Consider the following 25,612-nt stretch of genomic DNA (forward strand, 5'->3'; position numbering starts at 1 on the left):
GCACTATTATGGTTGGACACACACTGGCACGATTGTATGCATCCATTATTGAGCAGCAGTTGAGTAACTGGGCAGAGGGTGAGGGTGTACGGGCAAAGGGACAGGCAGGTTTCAGGAGGGGTTTCTCCACTCTTGACCATATTCTGACACTCAGAGCTATCATTGAGGAGGGCAGGTCACATGGGAGACGGATTTATTGTAGCTTTGTGGATTTCCGCAAAGCATTTGACATGGTACCGAGAGCTCGACTGATGCGCAGACTGCAGGAGATGGGGGTGCCCACAGTGTTGATTTGGGGGATTATGGCTTTATACAGATCAGTGATGGGACATGTACGCACCCCAGAGGGGATATCTGACTTAGTTCACTCCACTATCGGGGTGAAACAGGGTTGCCCATTGTCTCCTACTCTATTTGGTATGTATGTTGATGAGGTGTCTGATTACATTGACAGAGAGGGTGATAGAGGTGCCCAGCTGGCAGGGACGTGGATCCCATTGTTGTTATATGCTGATGATATTGTCTTGATCTCTGACTCACCAGAGGGTATGCAGCGACAGTTGGATACATTACACAGTTTTGCAGAGGATAGTGCATTGTCTGTAAACCTTGGTAAAACCAAGGTCATGGTGTTTAACACCACACCGCAGTGGATCAGGAGATCGGCACCGACCTTCACGTATGGTCAAGAGATTGTGGAGTATACAGATGCATACACTTACCTTGGGATAGTCTTCACTGGGCCGAGGTTTTCTTTGGGGAGAGCAGCAGAGACTAGACTGACCAGAGCTTATGCGGCCTTGGGAGGCTTGGAGAGGATGTGTTCGCAGGTTCAGTTCCAGGAACCTCGGACAAAGTTATGGCTCTTTGATACTTTAGTAGCCTCAGCTATGATGTTGGAGACGTATGGAGAGGCCCTTGGTATCTATGATCTCCCGATTGATTAGAGCCAAGGCCTCCGTACCTCACGCGATCATTCGAGCAGAGCTAGCTGCCCCCCCCATGGAGATTGAGGCGCTTACCAGATCAGTGTCCTTTGTGCACAGCCTATGGGATACTACTAGAGACAGATATGCTAGACTGGCCCTTGAGTCTTCCAGACAGTTAGCTCTACAGGGGGACACTTCATGCTAGTATGCACAGATGACTTCATGGTTTCAGACGCATGGCTTCACCATGGACAGGTTGCCCCCTTTCCAGTATTCTCTTCAGGCACCCTCGCTGTCTCTTACACGGGTGGAGATCAGTAGACTCATTCGTCAGGACCTGATCCAGCTCGACACCAGGAGGACATGGATAGAGCCGCCTCAGGAGTTGAGCACGAAGATGGCTTTCTATAGAGAGCATCTTCTCCACCTCACAGGAGATGGGTTTGTGATTCGACCCAGCTACATGGACACACATATGTCTCATGGTTTGCGTTGTGCCATTGGTCAAATACGCACATCCTCACATCAGCTCGAGATTGAGACTGGTAGATTCAGAGGGATACCAGCAGACAGCAGGATATGCCGATTATGCCAGAGAGAGCCAGAGACAGAGTTGCACTACATATGTCATTGCACAGTGTTCTATGAGATACGGGGGCGTTTCCACTGCTTATTCAGAGAGGGTTTTGGTCCTCTATCTAGGGTCATGAGTTATGAGGATCAGAGATGTCTTGGACTATATCTACTTGAGTTACACAGGTATAGAGACACTTTACTGGGGAGAGCTAGAGAGAGGCAGTCCCAGAGACACATTACAGATTTCTTTTCACTAGATATGGGACAGCCAGAGGAGCAGCCACCACTGCAGAGCTCGTCCCACACTCATTCGACCACTACTGGCACTCTCATCGACCGAGCATTGGAGCTACAGAGATACAGACGACCGCGACTGAGGAGAGGAGCTACACAGCATCGACGGAGACTACAACAGAAGATTCGAGCCATACTCTCTCGACATCCAGAGTGCAGATGAGGATGGATCCTCACCATTTCTTCCATCTTTGTTTCACACACTGTTACATCCAGTTTACCGGGTACCTATTGTATCAGCTGCTACACCCACGTAGTTTTAGATTGTAGTAGTAGTAGTAGTATTTTGTTCCACTTCTAGTTCTTTTCTAGTTCTTTTGTACCCAGACATGGTATTAGATTCACTATTTTGTAACTGATTGGTCTCATAGGTCATTTTGGCCTTTTGAAGACGTTAATATAACATTTCATTTCATTTCATTTTCTCTCTCTCTCTCTCTCTCTCTCTCTCTCTCTCTCTCTCTCTCTCTCTCTCTCTCTCTCTCTCTCTCTCTCTTTGTGTGTTGGGCCTAGAGGGCAGTCACCTTTCCCTATCCTAGACGATGACATATGGGAGTTTTTTAGGAATGGTAACATCATCCTCCTAGGGGACGTCAATGTCCAGATGGGCAATGCTCAGACAATCTTCTATGACACTTCAGAGGAGATGCTTAGAGGGTTGGATGTAAGAGATTTGGGGCTTGACAAACATTCACAAGACAAAGAGCAGAGACAGAGTATGGGGGACATCTCACGGACATGGCAACTACACATGGTCTGGCCATACTTAATGGCCTACAGCGTTTCCTAGAGCGACCGGTTTCACATGCTTTCCACACAAGCATGGGGCTAGCATAATGGACTATGTCATGGCCCAGTCGAGCTTCAACCCCTGCATTCAGGATTTCACAGTAGGACACATACCAATGGGTGTAGCAATGGATCATGCTCTCTTGACACTTGACGTCTCCTTTCAATACAATACAACGCAAGTATCAGGAGAGAGGACACATACCCGCTATACATTTACACCAGTGGCTGACTCTGTTTTATACACAAGAGATCTATAGTCGTCTATGTACAGGAGCCAGCAGGCCAAGACTCCAACACCGCTTTACTGACTGAGACATTGCATGATGTAGCAGCACAGGCATACCCACACACTCAGACAGAGACGTCGTTCTGGGAGTATGCCTCAGAACAGTTGGTATGACGAGGAGTGTAGAGAGACAAGAGTACAACTTTAGAGGGATCTTCTCCTAGGGGTCATCAATCACAGACAATCTCAGATAGCTGACGCTTGATGCGACGGAAGAATCCAACATTCCTAGCTCAGATGGAGAGAGACTTATACAAGTTGTTCTTGAGTAGAGACTCGGGAGAGGCATGGCGTTTCTTTCATGAGCACTCCCCTCCCCCAGTGACTACTCCTCTTGATGTGTGGGGTCAGTATGAAACATCCTTATATACGGTCCCTAGACAGACATCCCTTCCAAATCCTCTTCAGACATGCCCATTTACGAGTACCTTCTTTACCACTGAGATGGTAAAGACGGCCGGCCATTGAAGGAATGAGGACCAAGAGGGCATATGATCATGATGGTCTAATAGTTCAGACCTTTATACATGCTAAAGATATGTTGGCAGAGGTTCTTGCTATTTTGTTCATTAGTGTCATGTGTGGGGGTCTACCTGAGACTTGGAGACTGTCTACTATTGTGTCTATCTTCAAGGCACGTGATTACATTGAGACAGAGGGTGACAAAGGTGCCCAGGTAGTGGGGACATGGATTCCATTGTTGCTATATGCTGATGATATTGTGTTGATCTATGACTCGCTAGAGGGTATGCAACAGCATTTGGATTCATTGCATAGCTTTGCGGAGGATAGTGGATTGTTTGTAAACCTTGGTGAAACCAAGGTTATGGTGTTTAACACAACGCCGCAATGGATGAGGAGAAGAGCACCTACATTTACTTATGGTCACGCGACTATGGAGTACACAGATGCATACAATTATCTTAGGGTAGTCTTCATTGGGCCAAGGTTTTCTTTGTAGAGAGTAGCAAAGACTAGACTGACCACAACATATTTGGCCTTGGAAGGATTGGAGAGGATGTGTTCGCAGGTTCAATTCCATTAACCCTGAACAAAGCTCTCGCTCTTTGATACCTTCATAGCTTCAGCTATGCTCTATGGGGTTTAGGTTTGGGGACCGTGTGTGGGTCAGGATGCAAGGCGAGGTATGAGGAGGCCCTTGGTATCTATGATCTCTTGGATTATTAGAGCCAAGGCATCCGTGCCACACAAGATCATTAGAGCAGAGTTAGCAGCCCTCCCTATGGAGATAGAGGCGCTTACCAGATCGGTCTCCTTTATGCACAGCTTATGGGATACTATAAGAGACAGATATGCCAGGTTGGCCCTTGATTCCTCCAGACAGTTAGCTTTACAAGGGGACACATGATACTGGTATGCACACATGTCATCATGGTTCCAGATACATGGCTTCAGCATCGACAGCTTGCCTCCCTTCCAATAGTCCCTTAAAGCACCATCGTTGTCTGTTACACGGGTGGAGATTGCTAGACTCATTCACCAAGACCTGTCACCTGACCCAGTTGGACACCAAAAGGACATGGATAGAGCCTACACAGGAGCACGAAGATGGCTTTATATAGAGAGAATCTTCTCCAACTCATTAGGGATGGGTTTGTGATTTGACCAAGCTACATGGATACACACACATCAATCTCATGGATAACGGTGTGCCATTGGTCAGATACAAACATCTTCACACCATCTTGAGATTGAGACTGGTAGATTCAAAGGGATACCAACAGCTAGTAAGATATGCCGCCTATGCCATACAAAGCCAGAGACGGAGACACGTCATATATGTCAGTGCACATTGTATTACGAGATACGGGGTGGCTTCCACTATCTATTCAGAGAAGGCTACATACCCTTCTCAAGAGTCATGAGCTATCAAGACTAGAGATGTGTTGGCCTGTATCTACGTGAGTTACACAGTCACAGAGATAGTTCATTGAGAAGATCTGGAGAGAGACAATCCCAAAGACAGATTACTGATTTCTTCACACCAAACACTGGACAGATAGAGGAGCAGCCACCACTGCAAAGCTCAGCTCATACTCACATTGACTGAGCATTGGAGCTAGGGAGATCGAGACGCCCACGACTGAGGAGAGGAGCTTCACAACATAGACGGAGACTACAACAGAGTTCGAGCCATACTATCTCGACATCCAGAGTACAAATGAAAATGGATTCATCACCCATTGTATCTTTCTCTTGTATTGGGCACCCATTGAATCAAGGATCACACATACCCCACACAGTTCCAGCTAGTAGCACTTCTAGATTCATTTTAGTATCTCTTTTTTTTTGTACTCGGACACGATAACAAATTCACAAGTTGGTAACGGATTGGTCTCATAGGTCATTTTGGCCTTTTGAAGACGTTAATATATCATTTCATTTCATCTCTCTCTCTCTCTCTCTCTCTCTCTCTCTCTCTCTCTCTCTCTCTCTCTCTCATCCCCCCGTCCCGAGAGTTGACCATGGAGGACATTTGAGGCCATACTACAAAGACCTATGAGAGAGCCCATGGGATGATCATCAACGTCTACTTCCCCCGATGTGCACCTCATTAGCCCTCGAGTGATTGTACCCAACGTTGGACCAGTCCGTACATGCTGATCCGTACAGTACGGCACGTCTGCATTATACACAGACGGATCGGACTGTACAACATTTTTTTTATTTTTTTATTTTTTATTTTTTTTTCGGGGGGGGGGGGGGGGGGGAGGCTCATGACAACGACCAAGGTCCAGACATTTTCACATATTTTAGCAAGGTGTTTTTAGTTATGGATGATCTATTAAGAGCCATTTTGGCTTGACATTTGTCACGATTGTGGTCGCTCCTTATTAGCAAGTAGTTTGCACGATATACATTTTCTAAATCTCTAATGAGGAATGGAATTTTTTTTAAAATGTTCTCTCATTTATTGGTATTTCACAAAGATACGTATTTTTACGTACATAAAAAATTTATCCATACGGAACGACGCACAGTACGTATAGATACGTACCATACATTACGTATGGTACCACCTTGATTGTACCCCATCCCCGTATGTTTTGAGCTGATGTATTATGTGATGAGGATGTAGGTTAGGCTTACATACCTACCCACTCTAGGTACTCTCGTTTATTTTTATCTTTATGTTCCCCTAACACTGTATTAGAGTCACACATGGTTGTACCCTTTTGGTCTCATAGGTCATTTTGGCCTTTGAAGACGATTATAACATTTCGTTTCGTTTCGTTTCATCTCTCTCTCTCTCTCTCTCTCTCTCTCTCTCTCTCTCTCTCTCTCTCTCTCTCTCTCTCTCTCTCTCTCTCTCTCTCTACCGAGGTACATGGATGTCTACATGCCAGATAGAGCATGGGCAGCCATGCTACCATCGGACAACTCAAAGTATTTTCACACCAGTAAGAGATTGAAGCAGGGAGAGCTCCACATGTCCCCGGGGGAGAGAGGATCTGTCGGCTTTGCACAACAGAGATTGAGAGCGAGGAGCACTATGTATGCAAATGCAGAGCATATGAGGAGAGTCCAAGCCACTCTACACCAGATCCTCCAGTCGAAGCCATTTCCTTTTAGAGACAAAGCAACACCGGGACTCTCTCCTTCATACACTATCTACTACAAGAGATAAGCGACACACACAGCTCACAGACTTCTTTCAACAGACCACCACAGCATCAGCCTTGACCACACAGAGAAGAATCACTCTACAACAAGCTGAGGAGATCCAAGCTCGCAGACGCCCACGTACCCATGGACGTAGGGCACCACGACTACACCAGAGAGAGATCCAGGAGCGCTACTACAAATCTCTGGAGGAGAGATGCATCCAGGCCTTTGCAAATCATGTGGCCATCTTGCGCGGATTGTTTACACCTTACCCACCCATGCATCGTGTCTACCCTGACTATAGTACTGGATGGCACTAGAGTTATGATGACATTCTTTCTCATGATTGTACTTCCCTCAGCATATAGGATTGAATCTTCCCCCTAGATCTAGAGCTCCATCCCCCCACTCCAAGTATCACTCCTATCATCCCCCAACCACCACATGAGATACTATCTTTACTTTTGTATCTTTTATCCTTCATAGACACACGCAGGACACCTACCTCATGCAATTTGATTTGTCTCATAGGCTGATTTCGGCCTCTAGCAGACGTTAAAAATCTTTCTTTCTTCCCCCCCCCCCCCCCCCCCCCCCCTGCCCGTTCTAAAACCATGCCTCAAAATAGCTGGTATGATGATGAGTGCTTGGGTAGATCCTGCTTACACAACAAGGTAGCTCTGGGTTGTATTTCACATAGAGAAGCTAATGTAAAGTGTGAGCTTCGTCCTAGAGTATGAGTCAAGGAGAGGAAAGGTGGAATTATCCCACATGCAATGGTGCAAGGTTGTAGACTTAAAGCTCATTTCATGAATGAATAAAGCTACTTAAAGCTCATTTCATGAATGAATAAACACAAGTCTATTTTGCATTACATCTCCCTTGTTTATGGCGAGCTTGTAATGGCTTAGCAAATACTCAAGATCATGTTTATGAGTCCAAGTTAATTGATCTTGGAACCTAATTCGCTTGACTGATAATCTAGCCAACACACACTCACTTGTGTGCACAATGTTTCTCTTTCATCCACCCTAGCTAGCACGATCGCATTCCTATCAAGTGGTATCAGAGCCACGGGTATGCTAGCTAGGTTTGTTGTTATGCATTTGCATGTTTGTACAATTAGCATTCCTTAATCATCATTAGCTAGATCCATTAGGTTTTCTCTTCTACTGAATATCGCATGCCTAATTAGTACTCCATTGGCTAGCATGAGCATGTTCTTGAGTTAAAGACTCTTGGGCCACTACTCACTCGCTAATTGGAAGCTTAATTAGCATTAGTATTCATTAATTTTCCATTAGGAACTTGCATTTGCATTCAATAGTTGTTTCTCCATCTAGAAAGAGTGGCATTTGCAATTGGTGTGTGTGCGTAGCCCGTCTCGAGAGCTTTCAATCAAGCCCAGACACACAAATTTTGAGCTAGACTTCATCAACTAATGCCTTGAACAAACTTCAACCTTGTCAAGCTCCATTCTCTATTTTTCCTGCACTTTTGAAGCTCAGAATATTGTGTGTGTGTTTGTACCTAAAGGCATTTAATGCACGTTGTACCTTGTGGAAAAAGGGGAGGCAATACTATTTTTTCAAATCTTCTTTGAAGAGCTCCCGTGTGAAGGACTCCCTATTTACAGGGGGTTTGACTTGTGAGGCCAAGAAAAGAAAAGGGGGGTTGGGGGGGACAGGAAGGAGATCGTTGCGGAGGATCGTGGCCCGCTTTTCCTGCAGTTTTGCACACGCAAGCCTGGCTCACCCCAAGGTCCTCAGCTTCAATTCACGGCCCTAATGCTTTCGCGTTTTCTACTTGCACACGGCTACAGCTCCTAGGTCCACTAGCGGCCGATCAAGCAGCTCAAGTTGCTCAACTTTTCAAGCCTCATGAGATCCGCGGCATCCGCCAACTGCTCACGTCATCTACTGCTTTTCACCTGCTGCAATTTGCCTACACAATCAACAACGATTCAACTTTTATTGCGCATCTTGCAAAGCCGACCCCTACAGTGCAATGCGTGCACATCTTCATTGGCCCACACACTGCTCGTCAAGTCGTCACCATCCACGTACGAGGTTATCATCGCGAGTCACCGACATTTCTAGCTTTTTTGTTTTGCCTTTCCCTTTCAGTTGTATTTGTTTGGAGATATATTGGACTAGCTTGGTCTCAATTTTATACATTTGTTTGAGGAGAGGTGTTGAGGGTCTCTTGGATTAGAGATAGTTTGTCTCTTGGATTGGGGATGGTGCTGGATTGGAGGTATTCTTTTGCTCCTAGATTGGAGTGCTTCAGAGATGTGAGTTTCTTTAGTTTCTTCCTAGTCCAAACCTCAAGGGGAGGATTGTAAAGTGTGAGCTGTCCTAGAGTATGAATCAAGGAGAGGAAAGGTTGAATTATCCCACATGTAGTGGTGCAAGGTTGTAGAGCTACTTAAAGCTCATTTCATGAATGAATAAACACAAGTCTATTTTGCATTACATCTCCCTTGTTTATGGCGAGCTTGTGATGGCTTAGCAAATACTCAAGATCGTGTTTATGAGTTCAAGTTAATTGATCTTGGAACCTAATTCGCTTGAGTGATAATCTAGCCAGCACACACTCACTAGTGTGCACGATGTTTCTCTTTCATCCACCCTAGCTAGCACGATCGCATTCCTATCAACTGAAAGACTCTCCCAATGTCTCATATGCCAGCAGAAGAGAGCTTTCTTAGTTCAGCGTGAGAGAGATCTATACCAACTTTCTTAAGTCAAGACTCAAAAGAGGCATTCTCCCGGCACACCCATCACATCTCGCGAGACATGGGAACAATATGCAGCTACTTTGTATACTCTGCCATGCCAGCCTCGTATGCAAGTCCAACTTGAACCTTGTCTAGAGACTTCTATATTTTTCACGTCAAGTATGGTTTGTAAATCCATTCGAAGAGTTCGCAAAAGAAGAGCACACGACCATGATGGGCTTGTGACTGAACATCTTTTACACTCCAAAGGTATGATGAAAGAGCTTTTGGCTTGTATGTTTAATAGAACTGTGTAAGGGATTTCCAAAAAGTTGGAGCACTGTACCCATATTCAAATTAGGAGATCCAACCTTGCCAACTAACTATCGCACAATCATGCTTCGCTATATGCATCCACATTGGAGAACGAGCTAGGCCGTTGGGCAGAGCGACATGGTCTTCGAGCACACAGGCGAGTAGGATACAGGAGAGGCTTTTCCACTCTTGATCGCATCCTCACACTCAGGGCGACTATAGAGAAGGATAGAGCAAATAAGAAACGGATGTATTGCTGCTTTGCGGACTTCTGCAAAGCCTTCAACATAGTTCCGAGAGCTCTGATGCGTCGACTACATGACATGGATGTGCCTAGGGAGCTCATCTAGGGGATTATGGCCCTTTATGAGACAATGGTGATGATGAGATTTCGGATCATATCGCGAGGAGACAGAGGAGCTCCTCTCTTAGGCACTTGGATGATATTGTAATCAGATGATATTGTGCTTATTGCAGACTCCCCCCGCATAAGTAGAATGCTTTTTGAGGATGATAAGTCCAATATCAACATGAGATTGCAAAGGAGAAAGATTTTAAAAGCTTTTGCACATTTGCATAGAGTAAAGCTCTCATTTAATGACTCGTTCCCCTCGCAGCATACAATATGGAATTTCTCCTACCACAGAATTCAAAGCTGTGTGTTCTAATCCAACCTTTTGGCAAATATGAACCACCTCTTTGGAAAGATGAGGAGACAAAGCAACCCTTATTGTATAATGGGTGTTTGATGGATAGGAGCTTGGTACAAAGCAAGAGGTCATCTTCAATGCATTTGTAGAGTTTTACTTTGGCAAAATTTCATCTATGGTGTGAGGGAATGTAATCAATAGCAAGCAGAACCTTGGCAATTGCATATTCAGGCAACTAGATTTAAATAAAGCATCTAACTGAACTTCATGTTGTCTTCTACTTCTAGACAGCAGTTTTGCAGTCTATATGACATTTTATGTACATTCTAATCCATACATTTCTCACTTCTTTTTTGTTTGAACAGACAAGATTGGCCATTCAAACCCTTTACTGTAAAAAAACTGACAAGTAGCACGTATTTTGCAAACTGTACACACATCGATGGAGCAAGAAAAAATATCCTTTAGCATGAAAGGGTATGTAACAATCTCTTCAAACACAGTGTTCGTTTGTATTTGTAATAGTCATGTCTCTATTGAATACAACACAAACACAGTTAACAACTCAATTATAGATATAAAAGTCTCCCGGTCTCATTTCCCCTGCAAAAGCACACTCGTAACAAAAAACAAACAAACATATATCACAAGAGCATATTCATTTCCGGCCAATTACACTCACCTTTGGATGATTGCATAATTTCTTCAAGGCTAGGATGGAGGAGAGTACACGCGCTCTTTTTGTACTGTCTTGAATCACTTGGCGAAGCTAGAGAGAACAGCAATCAGCTTCAGTAATAATCCTTGATTGAATTTGCGACAAAAAAAGGCACTCCAAACGATTCGTTTAAGCACTTAATTGCTAGACGGCAAAAAAAAGCTTACATTCTTAGAACGCACAAAATGTTGGTAAAGCTTCTCTTGCACATTTGTCAGCTTGCAGCATACAATTTCAATAATCTATTTACAGCACAAAAAGGAAGTCAGTTCAGCCTACTCAAAAGCTATCACGCTTGTGCTTGTGGCTCCGTGTGTGCATGATCACACAAGCCTGCCCCTCTGAATGTGTGTCCAAGTGCACACAAAGGGCAGGCAAGGACTTGTGTGTGTGGATATGTGTGTGTGTGGGAGGCAGACACAGATGAGTCATTTTTACAACATGAATGCATCTTTATTTTCTTGACTTCACATGAGGCTCTCAGCTTCACATGCCACCATCTCAGCCTACTTAATGTTCATCTCCACAAACGCTGCTCACGCCAGTGGTCTGTTAAGCTGCTTGGTCCCCATAACCACAAGCTGCTGACTACTACCACCTGCCATCTGCAAAAGCTATTGCCATGATTACCTCCAGCAGCTCCGCCTTCATGCAACCCCTAATGGAAACTCTCTCTCTCTCTCTCTCTCTCTCTCTCTCTCTCTCTCTCTCTCTCTCGTGCTGTGCTACTGTGCTGCACCAGCGCGCGGACCTGCTGCTGTGCTGCATCTCTCGCGGACCTGCTGCTGTGCTGCACCAGCACGCGGACCTGCTGCACCAGCGCCCTCCTCTTGCTCCAGGCACATTACTGCTGTACAGCGCGCTCCTGTGTCACCCCAGCTGCTCAGCGCGCCCACCCCACCTGCACAGCACCCCCAGTACCCGCCTGTTGCTGCCGCTGTTATACCAACCTGCTGCTGCTGCTGAACTGCCCCCCTCCAGCCTCCCCCTCACGCAGCCCCTCCTCGCTCCCGATCACACAGCCATCTCTCTCTCTCTCTCTCTCTCTCTCTCTCTCTCTCTCTCTCTCTCTCACACACACACACACACACGGATACATACCCACACACACACTACACCCATACACGCATACACACACGTACTCCCCTTCTCCCCTCTTCTTCACAATATGAAGAGAGGGTAGCTCCGAATACAACCATGTCTTCCCCCATCGTCAAGACGCCGACATCGACAAGGAAGACAACCTTCATGCTCACGAACAAGAGGCTTGCACAATTGGAGAAGGACATGAAAGAATGGTGGATGGAGAGAGAGATATGGAGGGAGGAGAAAGCCACCTTCATCAAGCTATGGAACGAAGAGAAAGAGGACATGAGAGCGGAAATCCAAAACCTCAAAGAGGAGAAGGAGAGAAGGGCACGGGAGAACGAGAAGGAGAGGGAGAGATGGAGGAAAGAGCAAGAAGAGATGAAGGCACAAATCGACCTCCTTCATGCTTCCATCACATCCCTCACCCCCGAGGAAGGAGAGATTAAAGAGGAGGCTAAGGAAGCCCTCAGGGAGGAGATCACCAAAGCCCTCACCGCAAGCATTGAGGACAAATTAGAAGCCACCAAAGAAGGATGGGTCGAAGTGGTCAAAAAGAATATCAAGAAGGTAGCAAGAGAGGAAGCCCAAAAAGATGAGGTACTCATCGTACACACAACCATCGAGGAGGAGAAGATGCGACAAGCTCGCCGTCTCAATGTGCGAGTGACCGGCATCAAGGAAGAAGAAGGGTCCACACCCGAGAGCGATGGGAAAGCCTTATGCAAGAAAGTGGGATACAAGGAAGAAGAGATCCCTTTCTCCAAAGTTTGGAGAGCCGGCAAAGATCCAAAGAAGAGAGCTCTCATCCTCCAATTCGCCTCCGAGGAGTCTCGCACTTCTTTCCTCCGAAAGAGGGTCATCTTGAGAGGGCTAGAAGGCCCCCCGATTTATCTTGATGATGACCTCACAAAGATGCAACAAGATCACCGCCGCACGTGCATGCCTAGAGTCCACCAAGCCCGCAAAGAAGGGAAGAAGGCAGTATATCGAGATGGTAGGGTTATCATTGATGGCAAGACCATCGCATAGGGACTCGCGGCCTGTGGGACACACGAGGAGATTCATGTCACGGTTTGGAATTGCAATGGAGACCTATGGACACACCCAGAGAGACTTGAGGAGGTGATGAGAGGTCGAGACATGATTCTACTTACAGAGACACACGAGAGCCCAGAGAGAGGGTTACCACGGATACATGGATTCCAATGGGAGTCTCTACATCGGGGATGTATGCGCCAGCACACCACTCGCGGTTCAGGAGGAGTGGCCATACTCTTTAGACAGGGGCTTCACAACAGACTACAGATTGTTGCCCGGGACCCACAGGCCCGATACATGTGGATTCGCCTCGAGCTCTCACGAGACAGGGTCGTCTACATTGCCCTTTGCTACTTTGCCCCCACAGGCTCCAGATTCGCCCCTATTGAGCAGGAGTCACCGTACGCATGCCTCACGGAGGAGATTATGGAGTACTCCACACTGGGTGAAGTCTTCCTTATGGGAGACTTCAATGCTCGTACGCGCAGTGAGCAGTGTGAGGCATATGACCACGAGGACCCAGAGGCACTACACACTCTAGATGAGGAGGCTACTATGAGAGATACAGCAGACAGAGCTCCAGTCACAGCCTACGGACGACACCTACTTCGACTTGGCTCCCAGCACCGTCTCGTTATTTATAACGGGATGGCCCAGTGGCCCACCTCAGGGGGCCTGACTTGTATGCCACATGGAGTTACAGAGGGAGGGGGGAGTACAGTCGACTATATTCTGGGACCCAAGGAGGCTACACACCTTATCACATCCTTCACCATTCCACCCATACCCATCGGAGCCGACCACACATACCTCTCTTTCTCCATCACCGGAGATACCATCCCACACAGCCCCACAGCACACACTCCACACACCACCATCCATTTCACACATGAGCTAGCCCCTCTTTACTCGGCCGAGGTCGAGCATGGCCTATGCCTCCTCCACCCATCAACACCACTCTCAGTTCTCACATCACATATCTCTTCCGTTCTCCACACTTCAGATATTAGCTCTTTTCCACACACCACTCACACAGGACGCACTCCCCCCCCCGGGACTATGCCTCAGAACCGCTGGTATGATGATGAGTGCAGAGAGTTATACCGACGCCTCCGTGCACGGCGAGCCTTAGGAGAGATCACAGAGAGAGAGGCCAGACGAGATATGAAGACGCTGACACGCCAAAAGCGGCGAGCATTCAAAGAGGCACAGGAGCTTGAGCTATACCGCCTATTCATGAGCATAGATAGCGCGACGGCATGGCGCACCCTGCGCGAGCCACGTCCGACCACAGCTATTGAGGATCCACAGATATGGCATGATTATGCAGAGCGCCTTTATGAGGTGCCAGGGCAGCCTCCTATCCCACAGCCACACGAGCCACGCCCCACGTGCTCCTCCTTCTTTACAACAGAGATGGTAGAGAGGGCCATACGCCGCATGCAGCACAGACGATCAGCTGACCACACTGGATTACAGAGTGAGCACATCATTTATGCGGCCTCCACTATAGCCCCGTTGATTGCACATGTCTTCAACCGGGCTATAGGGGAGGGCTTCCCAGAGGAGTGGACACAGCAACCATAGTGCCTATCCACAAATCTGGCGACACCCTGGACCCAGGGAACTACAGGACTATCATGATTGGCCACACGATGGCCAAGCTATATGGAGCAGTACTTGAGGCACAGCTCAGCTGCTACGCAGAGACCGAGGGTTTACGAGCCCCAGGCCAGGCAGGTTTTATACGAGCTTTCTCCACCACTGACCACGTCTTCGTTCTGCGCTGCCTCATTGATGGGGCAAAGGCGCGGAAGAAGAGGCTTTACTGCTGCTTTGTGGATTTCCGCAAGGCCTTTGACACAGTCCCACGCGAGAGACTCTTCCAGCGCCTTCACAGCATTGGGGTACCGACAGAGATGATTTGGGCCATATATACTCTCTACGAGAGGGTGACGGGTCGAGTTCGTTGCCCAGGCGGCTTTTCAGAGACCATTGCTAGCACCATTGGTGTTAAGCAAGGATGCCCACTCTCCCCGACACTCTTTGGGCTCTACATCGACGAGATCTCCGACTACATACTACGAGCAGGGGGAGAGGGGAGCGACTTGGCAGGTACTCCGGTCCACATCATGTTATATGCTGATGATATTGTGTTGATTTCAGAGTCACCCGAGGGCTTGCAACGCCATCTTGAGGCCTTGGACGAATTCAGCACACACAAGGGGTTGATTGTGAACCTTGGCAAAACCAAGGTCATGATCTTTCACACATCCAGTGCAGTGAGGAGCGCTGCCACCTTCACAGCAGCAGGAGGACAGGTTGATGTAGTCACCTCCTATGTCTACCTTGGCATCACATTCACCAGCCTACCAGGACCCTTCACTATGAGGCAGGCTGCTGCTGACAGGCTCACCCGAGGATATGCAGCTCTGACCATGCTAGAGCGGAGATGCCACCAGGCACACTTTCAGGAGCCCCGCACGAAGGGGTGGCTTTTCGACACCTTAGTCACCCCGGCCCTGATGTACTCGGCGGCAGTATGGGCACCAGGATTGACAGCTGACCAGTGGACACAGCTTGAGAGGCCACAGGTATGTATGATCTCACGCTTGCTCCGCAGCAAGAAGACGGTGCCACATGACATTATTAGAGCCGAGCTCGCCACACCACCTATGGTTGTAGAGGCATTATTCCAGACAGTCTGCTTCATCCAGAGGATGAGAGAGCTACCTCCTGACAGACTTACTCGTAGAGCATTTGAAGCAACTATACAGCTATCAGAGAGTGGGCATGAGAGAGCTTGGTACTCACAGGTCAGAGCATGGTTTGAGGGACACGGTCTTGACATGGAGAGCCTACCACCATTCCAGTACGACCCCCACTCACCATCTGTTCACCTCTCTCGCAGTGAGAGAAACTTGGTATTGAGACAGGATCTGTGGCAGCTATACACTAGGAGAGTCTGGGAGTCACCTGGCTTGGGGACGAGGATGTCAGATTACAGAGACCAGTTTCTCACCATATTGTCTGGGGGGTTCATACAGAGACCACGCTATATGGACACATATATGCCACATAGCTCACGGGTGGCGATTGGTCAGCTGAGAGTGGCTTCACACAAGTTAGAGATTGAGATCGGGAGACATACTGGTGTTCCCAGGGAGGAGCGAGTCTGCAGAGCCTGCACTGAGGAGGTGGAGAGTGAGGAGCACTTTGTATGTAGATGCAGAGCATACACTGAGATCAGAGGCAGGTACGAGGCCTTATTCAGAGGACAGCCCACTCTCCGAGAGATCATGGACTCTCGAGATCAGAGACAGCTCGGACGTTTCTTACTAGAGATACAGAGCCATCGGGACACACTCCTACAGCCACGCACAGCTACACAGACAGAGGGGAGACAGTCGCAGCTCACAGACTTCTTTCAGAGGATTGCCACCCCTCCCTCACCAGATACTCAGAGAGGAGTGACACTCCCACAGGCGGAGGTGAGCCGAGCTAGGCGACGACCACGAGTCACAGGCTACAGAGGCGCGAGCTCCCACCACCGACAGATCGAGGAGATCCGAGCCCGGGAGCGCCGTGCCACTGAGGAGCGAGTAGCTCAGATGAGGGCCGACCCGACAGCTTTCATCCGGGTAGCCTTGGCACCAACCCCGCCCATGTACCACATCTTACATCCCCCTATTTGTACAGGATGGAGCCAGATAGATTGATGCATTCTCATGATTGTACTACCTTGAGCATATAGACATGCATATACCCCTAGAGATAGAGCTCCATCCCTCCTCAGATACTCCACTACCTACATTCAGTTCAGTTTTGTATCAGTTTTGTTTCATTTGCCTTTCCGATAGACGGATGACATACACACCATGTACATTTGATTTGTCTCATAGGCCGATTTCGGCCTGACATAGACGTTAAAAATCTTTCTTTCTTTCTTTCTCTCTGTGAAGGACTGCTGATGCCTCTTGGGCGATGGCGGGCAGGTACGAACTGCTGTATGGCTGCAGTTCAGTAGAATAAGGCAGAGCACCACTGTTCCCAGCAATTTCAGGCGGCTACGGCAGGGGTGGCTGAAGTGGCTGAATGCAAAGCAGGGCATGCTAGGGTTAGCAGGGCTGAACTCGATTGTCCTCAACTCCTGAAGCTGGGCGCGCTGCCCTGAGACCTGCACGCACTACCCTGCGTACTCCTGCTGAGGCTGAGGCCTACGCGAGCAGGGCTATGCTCAGCAGCCCCGTGCAGTACTACGCGTAGCAAGTCAAGTTGTTCTACGCGTAGCAACTCCAGCAGTCCTACGCACGCCCCAGTTGTTCTACGCGTAGGAAGTCAATATCTCCTACATTCAAGTTTATTTCATTTTAAGCCTTAAGGTAAATTTTAAGTTTAAAGAGATTTTAAGCCTTAAGACCATTCTCTTTGCGTCCAAGTTTAAAGAGATTTTAAGCCTTCAGATAAACTGGTTAAGTTTGCCATATTCTCAGTCCCTCACCCTAGTACCCTAGTACCCTACCCCACATTTGTGGCTCGGGTTCAATGGACCCGCCTACCGAAGGGGAAGGGCCGGTGTCGATAGCTACACCACCCCCAAAAACACAACGGCTACTTTCAAACGGAGAAACAGAGATATTGTACTATCACCAGGATCCTTACGCGTTGGGAAAACCTCCAGGATACATGATGAGCTATTGATAGAGAAGGTCCAAGTGATGCTCAAATCAGAGCTAAACTATATGAGGGATGACATCAAGAAGGAAATGCACGCGAACGCTGAGAGCTACAAGAACTCCATGTATGGAGACATGATGAGAGAACTAAGGAGAGATCTCCAGGGGATACAGAATGAGGAAATTCAGATCGTGAAAACAGAATTATGAAACCTAATCAAGGCCGAAGTAAATGTAACAGAATGCGTTATGCAAAAGAAACTCGATGAGGCAGTAGCAAGTTTTGAAGCATGGAGAACAAATATGGAAAAGCACATCGGGGAAAAAGATGCAATAATCGAGCTAAAAGGAGAACTTGCGGCTTGCAAATCTGCAACAAAGGAGAAGGGAGACGACCAACCTTCGGTGCTGAAGGAGCTCGAGGACATGAAGGATCACATGAAAGCTCTACGGAAAGGAGTTGAACAGAAATCGAAAACGGTATCTTCATGGGCGGAACGTCTTGTTAAGACACAAGAAAAAGCAGAGAAATGGATTGAGGATGCGAAGAAAGGGAAGGCCCAGATGCCTGAGACCACACCTACCTCCACTATTATTAATATGATCATTGAGGAAGAGCAGAAAAGGAGGAAGAGCTCTGTATGTGCGGGTCACAGGAGTCAAAGACAAAGAGAATGTAGATGAAGAAGTGAGGGAACTGCTACAACGCATGGGCATCACAGAGCCTACTCACACAAGCGCATGGAGAGTGGGCAAGAAAGGAATCGATGAGAAGGGAAACGTAAAGAATAGGGCACTTATTCTCCGCTTCCCGAATATAGAAATAAGGAAAGAATTTCTGAAGAAGAGGCCAACTCTTAAGAAAACCGGTATTTTCCTGGGAGATGACCTTACATTGGCACAAGTGGCACACATGCAAGAGTTGATGCCAGAGATCAAGGTAGCAAGAGAAAAGGGGAAAATCGCCTTTTATAGAGAAGGGAAAGTAGTGGTTCTGGAAAAGCGCTCATCATGACGGTGCGAGACCTATGGGGCGACGCTCCGGAAAGCGGCGTGGAATTGTAATGGATCATATACGCTAGATGTAGGTGCCTTTGAAGACAGCTTTAGGGATAGAGACATAGTTTTCTACTCAGAGACACACCAGATACCGGGACAGCTTATGCCACATGTGAAGGAGTATTTATGGGAAACAGCTGGTCGACCAGACAAGAGATCTCTACGAGGTAGCCGGGGTTCAAGAGGAGTAGCAGTCTTATTTAAAGAGGAGCTGAAACCACTACTACAGATTATCAAGAAAGATGAACAAGCAAGGTATATGTGGGTGAGAATGAGACCTGAGACAGGTAGATTTCTATATATCGCTATATGCTACTTCCCTCCAAGTACAGCAGTCTACTCCTCACCTAAAGGACAATCCCCTTTCTCCATATTAATGACATATGGGAGTTCTCTAGAGATGGAGACATCGTTCTCTTAGGAGACTTTAATGCCAGAACGGCCAACTCTCAAGCAGTATTCTATGATACTTCTGAGGAAATTCTCAGAGAAGTGGAGTTATCACAGGAGGGGCTTACTAGAAACTCACAAGATAAAGAACACACTCAATATGGGAGACATCTCATGGAGATGGCAACTACACATGGTTTGGCCATACTTAATGGTCTAGAGAATTTCCCTTTGTCTGGGGGATTCACATGCTTCCCGCACAGGCATGGGGCCAGTACAGTGGATTATGTCATGACTTCATCAAGCTTTATTTCTAGTATCGAGGACTTTAAGGTGGGACCCAGACCGGTTGGGATTGCAGTGGATCATGCTCTCTTGACCTTATCAATCTCCTTCCAATACAATCCCTCTCAAGTACAAAGAAAGAAGACAAACACAAGATATACTTTCACGCAAGAGACTGATTCAGTCTATGTGGAACAGATCTATAATAGGATGTGGGCAGCCGAGCTAGTATATATTGTAGAGGAGATTACTTCTCAGCTAACAGAGATACTACATGGAGCAGCACAACAGGCATACCCACATACTCAGCCTGATCAGAAGAGAGGATCTGGGAACATGCCTCAAAACAGTTGGTACGACGAGGAATGCAGAGAGACGAGAACCCAGGTCCAGAAAGAGCTTACACTTGGGATCATCACATATAAGCAGTCTCGGATTGCTCTTCGGCGTATAGTACATCGCAAGAAAAGGGCAATTTTAGCCAAACTGGAGAAGGATTTATATCAGCTCTTCTTGTCAGGACTCACATGAGGCCTGGCGTTTATTTCACGAGCACTCATCGCCTCCGACAATTACTTCTCCTGAGATTTGGGGTCAATATGTAACATCATTATATATGGTATCTGGACAGCCTCCATTACCAGATCCGCTAGAGCCATGCCCTACTACTAGTACTTTCTTTACTATGGAAATGGTGGAAAAAGGCATTGATAAGATGAAGACAAGAAGAGCATATGATCATGAGGGTTTAGTAGCAGAACATCTGATCCATGCAAGGGATCTACTTTCAGAAGTCCTTGCTCATCTGTTTAATCGGGTCACGTGTGAAGGATTACCTGAATCTTGGAAATTATCTACTATAGTACCTATTTTCAAGTCAGGGGATCCTATGATACCCGGGAACTACCGTACCATTATGGTGGGTCACACATTGACCCGACTGTACGCATCCATTCTGGAACAAAAATTGAGTACATGGGCAGAGAATGAGGGCATAAGGGCAACAGGACAAGCTGGACTCAAGAGGGGCTATTCCACTTTAGATCATATTCTTACGCTCAGAGCCATTATTGAGGAAGGAAGAGCAAGCGGGAGAAGGATGCATTGTTGCTTTGTGGATTTTCGGAAAGCTTTTGATACAATACCAAGGGCGAGATTGATGCGCAAAATGCAAGAGTTAGGGGTCCCCAAAGAGATTATCTGGGGGATCATGGCCTTATACGGGTCAGTAACTGGTTATGTACGTACTCCAGAAGGGGATTCCGACATTGTTCATTCCACCGTTGGAGTAAAGCAGGGATGCCCATTGTCCCCTACTTTATTTGGTATGTATATAGATGAGGTATCAGATTAGATTGATAGAGAGGGTGACAGAGGTGCTCAACTCGCAGGGTCATGGATCCCTTTGTTGTTGTATGCAGATGATATTGTATTGATAGCAAAATCACTAGATGGAATGCAAAGGCAGTTAGATGCATTACATAAATTCGCGGAGGACAACGGACTATCAGTAAATTTGGGTAAAACCAAAGTTATAGTGTTTAACACCACACTGCAGTGGGTTAGGAGATCGACACCTACATTTGCATATGGCCAAGATACAGTAGATTACACAGATGCATACACATACCTTGGTGTGGTATTTACAGGACCGAAGTTTACTCTTAAGAAAGCAACAGATGCTAGATTGTCCAGAGCCTCTGCGGCCTTGGGAGGGTTGGAGAGGATGTGTTCACAAGTGCAGTTTCAGGAACCACGAACAAAACTTTGGCTCTTTGATACTGTGGTGGCTTCGGCTATGCTTTATGGGGTCCAGATCTGGGGACTATCTGTGGATCAGGATAATTGGAAGTCAATGGAGAGACCGTTGGTATCTCTGATTTCCCGAATGATTAGAGCCAAGGCCTCCGTACCACACGCGATTACCCGAGCGGAACTAGCTGCCCCTCCGATAGAAATTGAAGCTCTTACCAAATCAGTGTCCTTTATACATGGTTTGTGGGATACAAATAATTGCCGATATACTAGATTGGCCCTCGAATCCTCTTGACAGTTAGCAATGAAAGGAGATACATCATGCTAGTATGCGCAACTGTCCTCGTGGTTTCAGAGACACAGGTTCAGTATGGAAAGATTACCCCCCTTCCAATACTCTCTTGAGGCTCCATCACTGGCAATCACACGAACGGAGATTAATAAAATCATCCTGCAGGATCTTATACAGTTGGACACTAAGAGGACATGGGTAGACCCTACACAAGAATTGGGCACGTAGATGGCCGACTACAAAGAAAACTTCCTACAACTATCTGAAGATGGTTTTGTGATTCGCCCGAGCTACATGGATACCCACATGTCTCATGGTTTGAGATGTGCTATTGGTCAGATTCGTACATCCTCACACGAGCTGGAAATTGAATTTGGCAGATTTAGGGGAATCCCACCTGAGAGTAGAATTTGCAAGTTATACGGAATGGAGCCGGAGACAAAATTACACTACATATGCCATTGCACCATATACTATGAGATACGTGGGCGTTTCCATTGCCTATTTAAAGAAGGCTTTGGACCTCTAGATAGAGTCATGCAATACCAAGATCAAAGGTGCTTAGGCCTGTACCTACTGGAACTACATCGGCACAGGGATAATCTAATGAGAAGAAAAAGAGCACTACAGCCTCAGAGGCAGATCACAGATTTCTTCGGATCGAGAGAAGCAGGAATGGAAGGAGAAGCAAGAGGCCAACAGCCAGCATAAAGGAGTACCCACATTCATACCAAAGGTACCCTCATTGACAGGGCGATCGAGCTTAGGAAATCGAGACGACCACGACCGAGATGCAGAAGCACACTTCACCGGAGAAGACTACAACAAAGGATTAGAAGCATTCTAGCTAGACACCTAGAATGCTCCTAAGAAGTTTATCTAATACTTTGTATTTAGTTTTTCGCATTTATTTTTCACACTTTCACACTTTTCAGACATTGTAACAGATTCACCACTTTTGTATCAGTTTGGTCTAATAGGTCACTCTGGCCTTCTGAAGACGTTAATATAACATTTCATCTCTCTCTCTCTCTCTCTCTCTCTCTCTCTCTCTCTCTCTCTCTCTCTCTCTCTCTCATTTCATAGTATTTTATTTTGTCATTTTGTCATCTTGTTACTTTGACTTTGTATCAGATCCACCACATTGTAACTTTCTGGTCTCATGGGTCACTTTGGCCTTTTGAAGACGTTAATATAACATTTCTCTCTCTCTCTCTCTCTCTCTCTCTCTCTCTCTCTCTCTCTCTCTCTCTCTCTCTCTCTCTCTCTCTCTCTCTCTCTCTCTCTCTCTCTCTCTCTCTCTCTCTCTCTCTCTCTCTCTCTCTCTCTCTCTCTCTCTCTCTCTCTCTCTCTCTCTCTCTCTCTCTCTCTCTCTCTCTCTCTCTCTCTCTCTCTCTCTCTCTCTCTCTCTCTCTCTCTCTCTCTCTCTCTCTCTCTCTCTCTCTCTCTCTCTCTCTCTCTCTCTCTCTCTCTCTCTCTCTCTCTCTCTCTCTCTCTCTCTCTCTCTCTCTCTCTCTCTCTCTCTCTCTCTCTCTCTCTGTGTGTGCGCAGATGGCTTTGTAGTCAGGACCAGTTATATGGATACACATTAATCGTATGGGGTGCGGTGTGCTATTGGCCAGATACGTACATCCTCACATCAGCTTGAGATTGAGACTAGCAGATATAGAGGGGTTCCAGCTGAGGCCAGGATATGCCGTGTATGCTATAGGGAGCCAGAGACAAAGTTGCATAACATGTCATTGCTCCGCATACTAGGAGATGCGTGGGCATTTCCACTGCTTAATTAGAGAGGATTTTGGACCACTTTCTAGAGTTATGGGATACCGGGATCAAAGATGATTGGGCCTGTTCTTGCTTGAGGTAAGGAGACATAGAGATTGGTTGTTGAGGCGATTAGGGAGATAGACTCAGCGGCAAGTTACAAACTATTATAGGGTCAGTCATTACCGCTAAACAGCTAGACAGACAAGTACCGCAACAGGTTTTGGATCCTACCTCCACTACAGGCACACTGAGTAATCATGCGATGGACCTAGGGAGATGTAGGAGTCCACCATTACAGAGGAGGGCATCCCAGCATAGAGAGAGACTACAGAGGAGGATTCAGATGATTTTGGTGCGACTATGATTTTGGAGCTGGAGGACTATCCCTTCTTAGTAGTTAATATTTTGTATTCCATGAGATTGTATATGTTACATGCTTGGACACTCTAAGCGAGAAATCAATAGCAACACACGAACAAAAACTTCAACATGGCATGGCGGAGTTCCGCACCCACAAGCACTGGCCCCAAACACTAGCACCCCTTTCGGTATTTCTTTATTATTGATCACGTCAAGGTAAAACTGTCGAGGGTCCTCTGCTCTCAGACTCTGCGTCTAGATGCTCTGCACACAGAGAGTCGACATGGGATGGCAAAGTTCCGCGCCCAGAAGCACTGGCCCCAAAGACTAGCATCCCTTTCAATATTTCTTTATTATTGATCACGTCAAGGTACAACTCCCAAGGGTCCTCTGCTCTCAGACTTTGCGTCTAGATGCTATGCAGAGTGAGGCCCCAGGGACTCTTATAAATAGTACAAGGGATGACCAAAAGCAGAGCCCCAAAAGCATCAGGTTCAAAAGCACTTTCTCCTAGAAGCTCTGGTTCCCAAAAACTAGCGCTAAAAGCTGGAAAAGCTGTCAACGTAATTTACGAAAATCCATACAGTCCTGCCACGTCAGGACTGCACCCGCAAATCCATACAGTCTGGCCATGGTAGCAATTCGTACAATTTGATGCCATGTCAGAATGTCAACGTATTTTACGAAAATCTCTTTTAAGGTTCAAGCTTCTGTCCTTTAGGGTTTTAGGCCCCACGGCCGATGCTTCATAAGTTCTTCAAATTAGTCCATTCAGTCTCTCGTTCACTTGGCTATTTCTCTTCGAGTTGGCCATGCCACGTCATCCCTTTGTGACATTTCCCCCTCTTGAAAAATTGTAATCGCTTGTTCTTCAGTAGACACTGACTCTATGTACTCATGCACGAGACTCCACCAATCCAGCACTTCTACCAAGACATCAATCATTGATCAATCACATTTTTGTCGAGGGTCTCAAATACAAATCCTAATCATTATCACCATTTAGCAATCACATCCAGACCACACTTATCTGTCTAGATCTACTAATCTTGGTACTTTCAAATTCATATCTTTTCATTTCACATTTCAATCAAGCAAGCCATGCCCATCCCCATAAGACAATACATCCACATAGCAAGCAGTTCACAAATCACACACTTAGTTCACCCTAATCATTCAAATCACATTCACATCACTATCCCCGTCGAGATCTATGATGGGAATCATGATCTATTGTAACGTATTTAGCAATCACATCCAGATCTCTCACTGATCTCTCGAAGATGTCTTTATTGATTGTCCATTCCCATCTCTCCGGTGAACGAGACCCAAATGATGCAATCATTTCGTCTCTCAAACATGCACTCAAACATTGCTCACATGAGAGAGCACATATAACAGATTCATTTCAAGAATTCCCAGTTCGAGTACTTCTATCATAAAGTCATTCAGCAGAACATTGTCAACACCTTCAGTATTTTTGAAATCCAAAGGAAGTCAGTGACCATCTGAAGTCCCCTCTTGTGACCATCCAAGAGTGCGGCTGCCCCAGATTCAACCCGCTGATCTCCGGGGACTCTTGAAAAAGTCAAAACTAGATCAAAAACGTCAAGTTAAAGTTCCAAATTTGAGGAGTATCTACTAGGTCCTCCTCCTCCATCCACTTTGCATCCAATGCAGGAAACTGAAAACCGCCGTATCACTTTACCTTTCACTTTTCTTTCCATGTGAGCCAGTATGTGTTCTGGAACAAGAATCTCCTCGGTCTCTTCCACTTCAAGTTGCTCCTCAGACTCCTTGTCCACTGGCACCTCACTTGGGTCTAGGGAATTCTCTGATCTACCAACAGATTCCCTTTCCTTTCTTTCCTTGTGCCTTGGGACCTCTGGGTAGCTTCGCTAGCCTCCCCTATCCATTGGCACGTCAATCTCAATCATCGGAACCCTGAGACGCACTATCATTTGACCCCCTTTCTTCTCCGCAATCCTTTGATGA

The 25,612-nt window shown here is 46.7% G+C and overlaps 1 protein-coding gene across 1 annotated transcript in view; it reads right to left on the reverse strand.

Annotated features, from left to right (window-relative positions):
- The window catches only part of RAD54 (DNA repair/recombination protein), a 92,261-nt gene that overhangs the window by 25,212 nt on the left and 41,437 nt on the right, over positions 1-25,612 (reverse strand). The window contains exons 10-11 of the mRNA XM_086490842.1: positions 11,074-11,148; positions 10,871-10,957 (exon numbers count right to left, since the gene is read on the reverse strand). Of these exons, the coding sequence (XP_086346968.1) occupies positions 10,871-10,957; positions 11,074-11,148 (162 nt within the window). The remainder of the gene's footprint in view (positions 1-10,870; positions 10,958-11,073; positions 11,149-25,612) is intronic.

The sequence above is a fragment of the Adiantum capillus-veneris genome, chromosome 2 (assembly GCF_014529385.1).
Source record: "Adiantum capillus-veneris isolate H3 chromosome 2, ASM1452938v2, whole genome shotgun sequence".
Lineage (NCBI taxonomy): Eukaryota > Viridiplantae > Streptophyta > Polypodiopsida > Polypodiales > Pteridaceae > Adiantum > Adiantum capillus-veneris.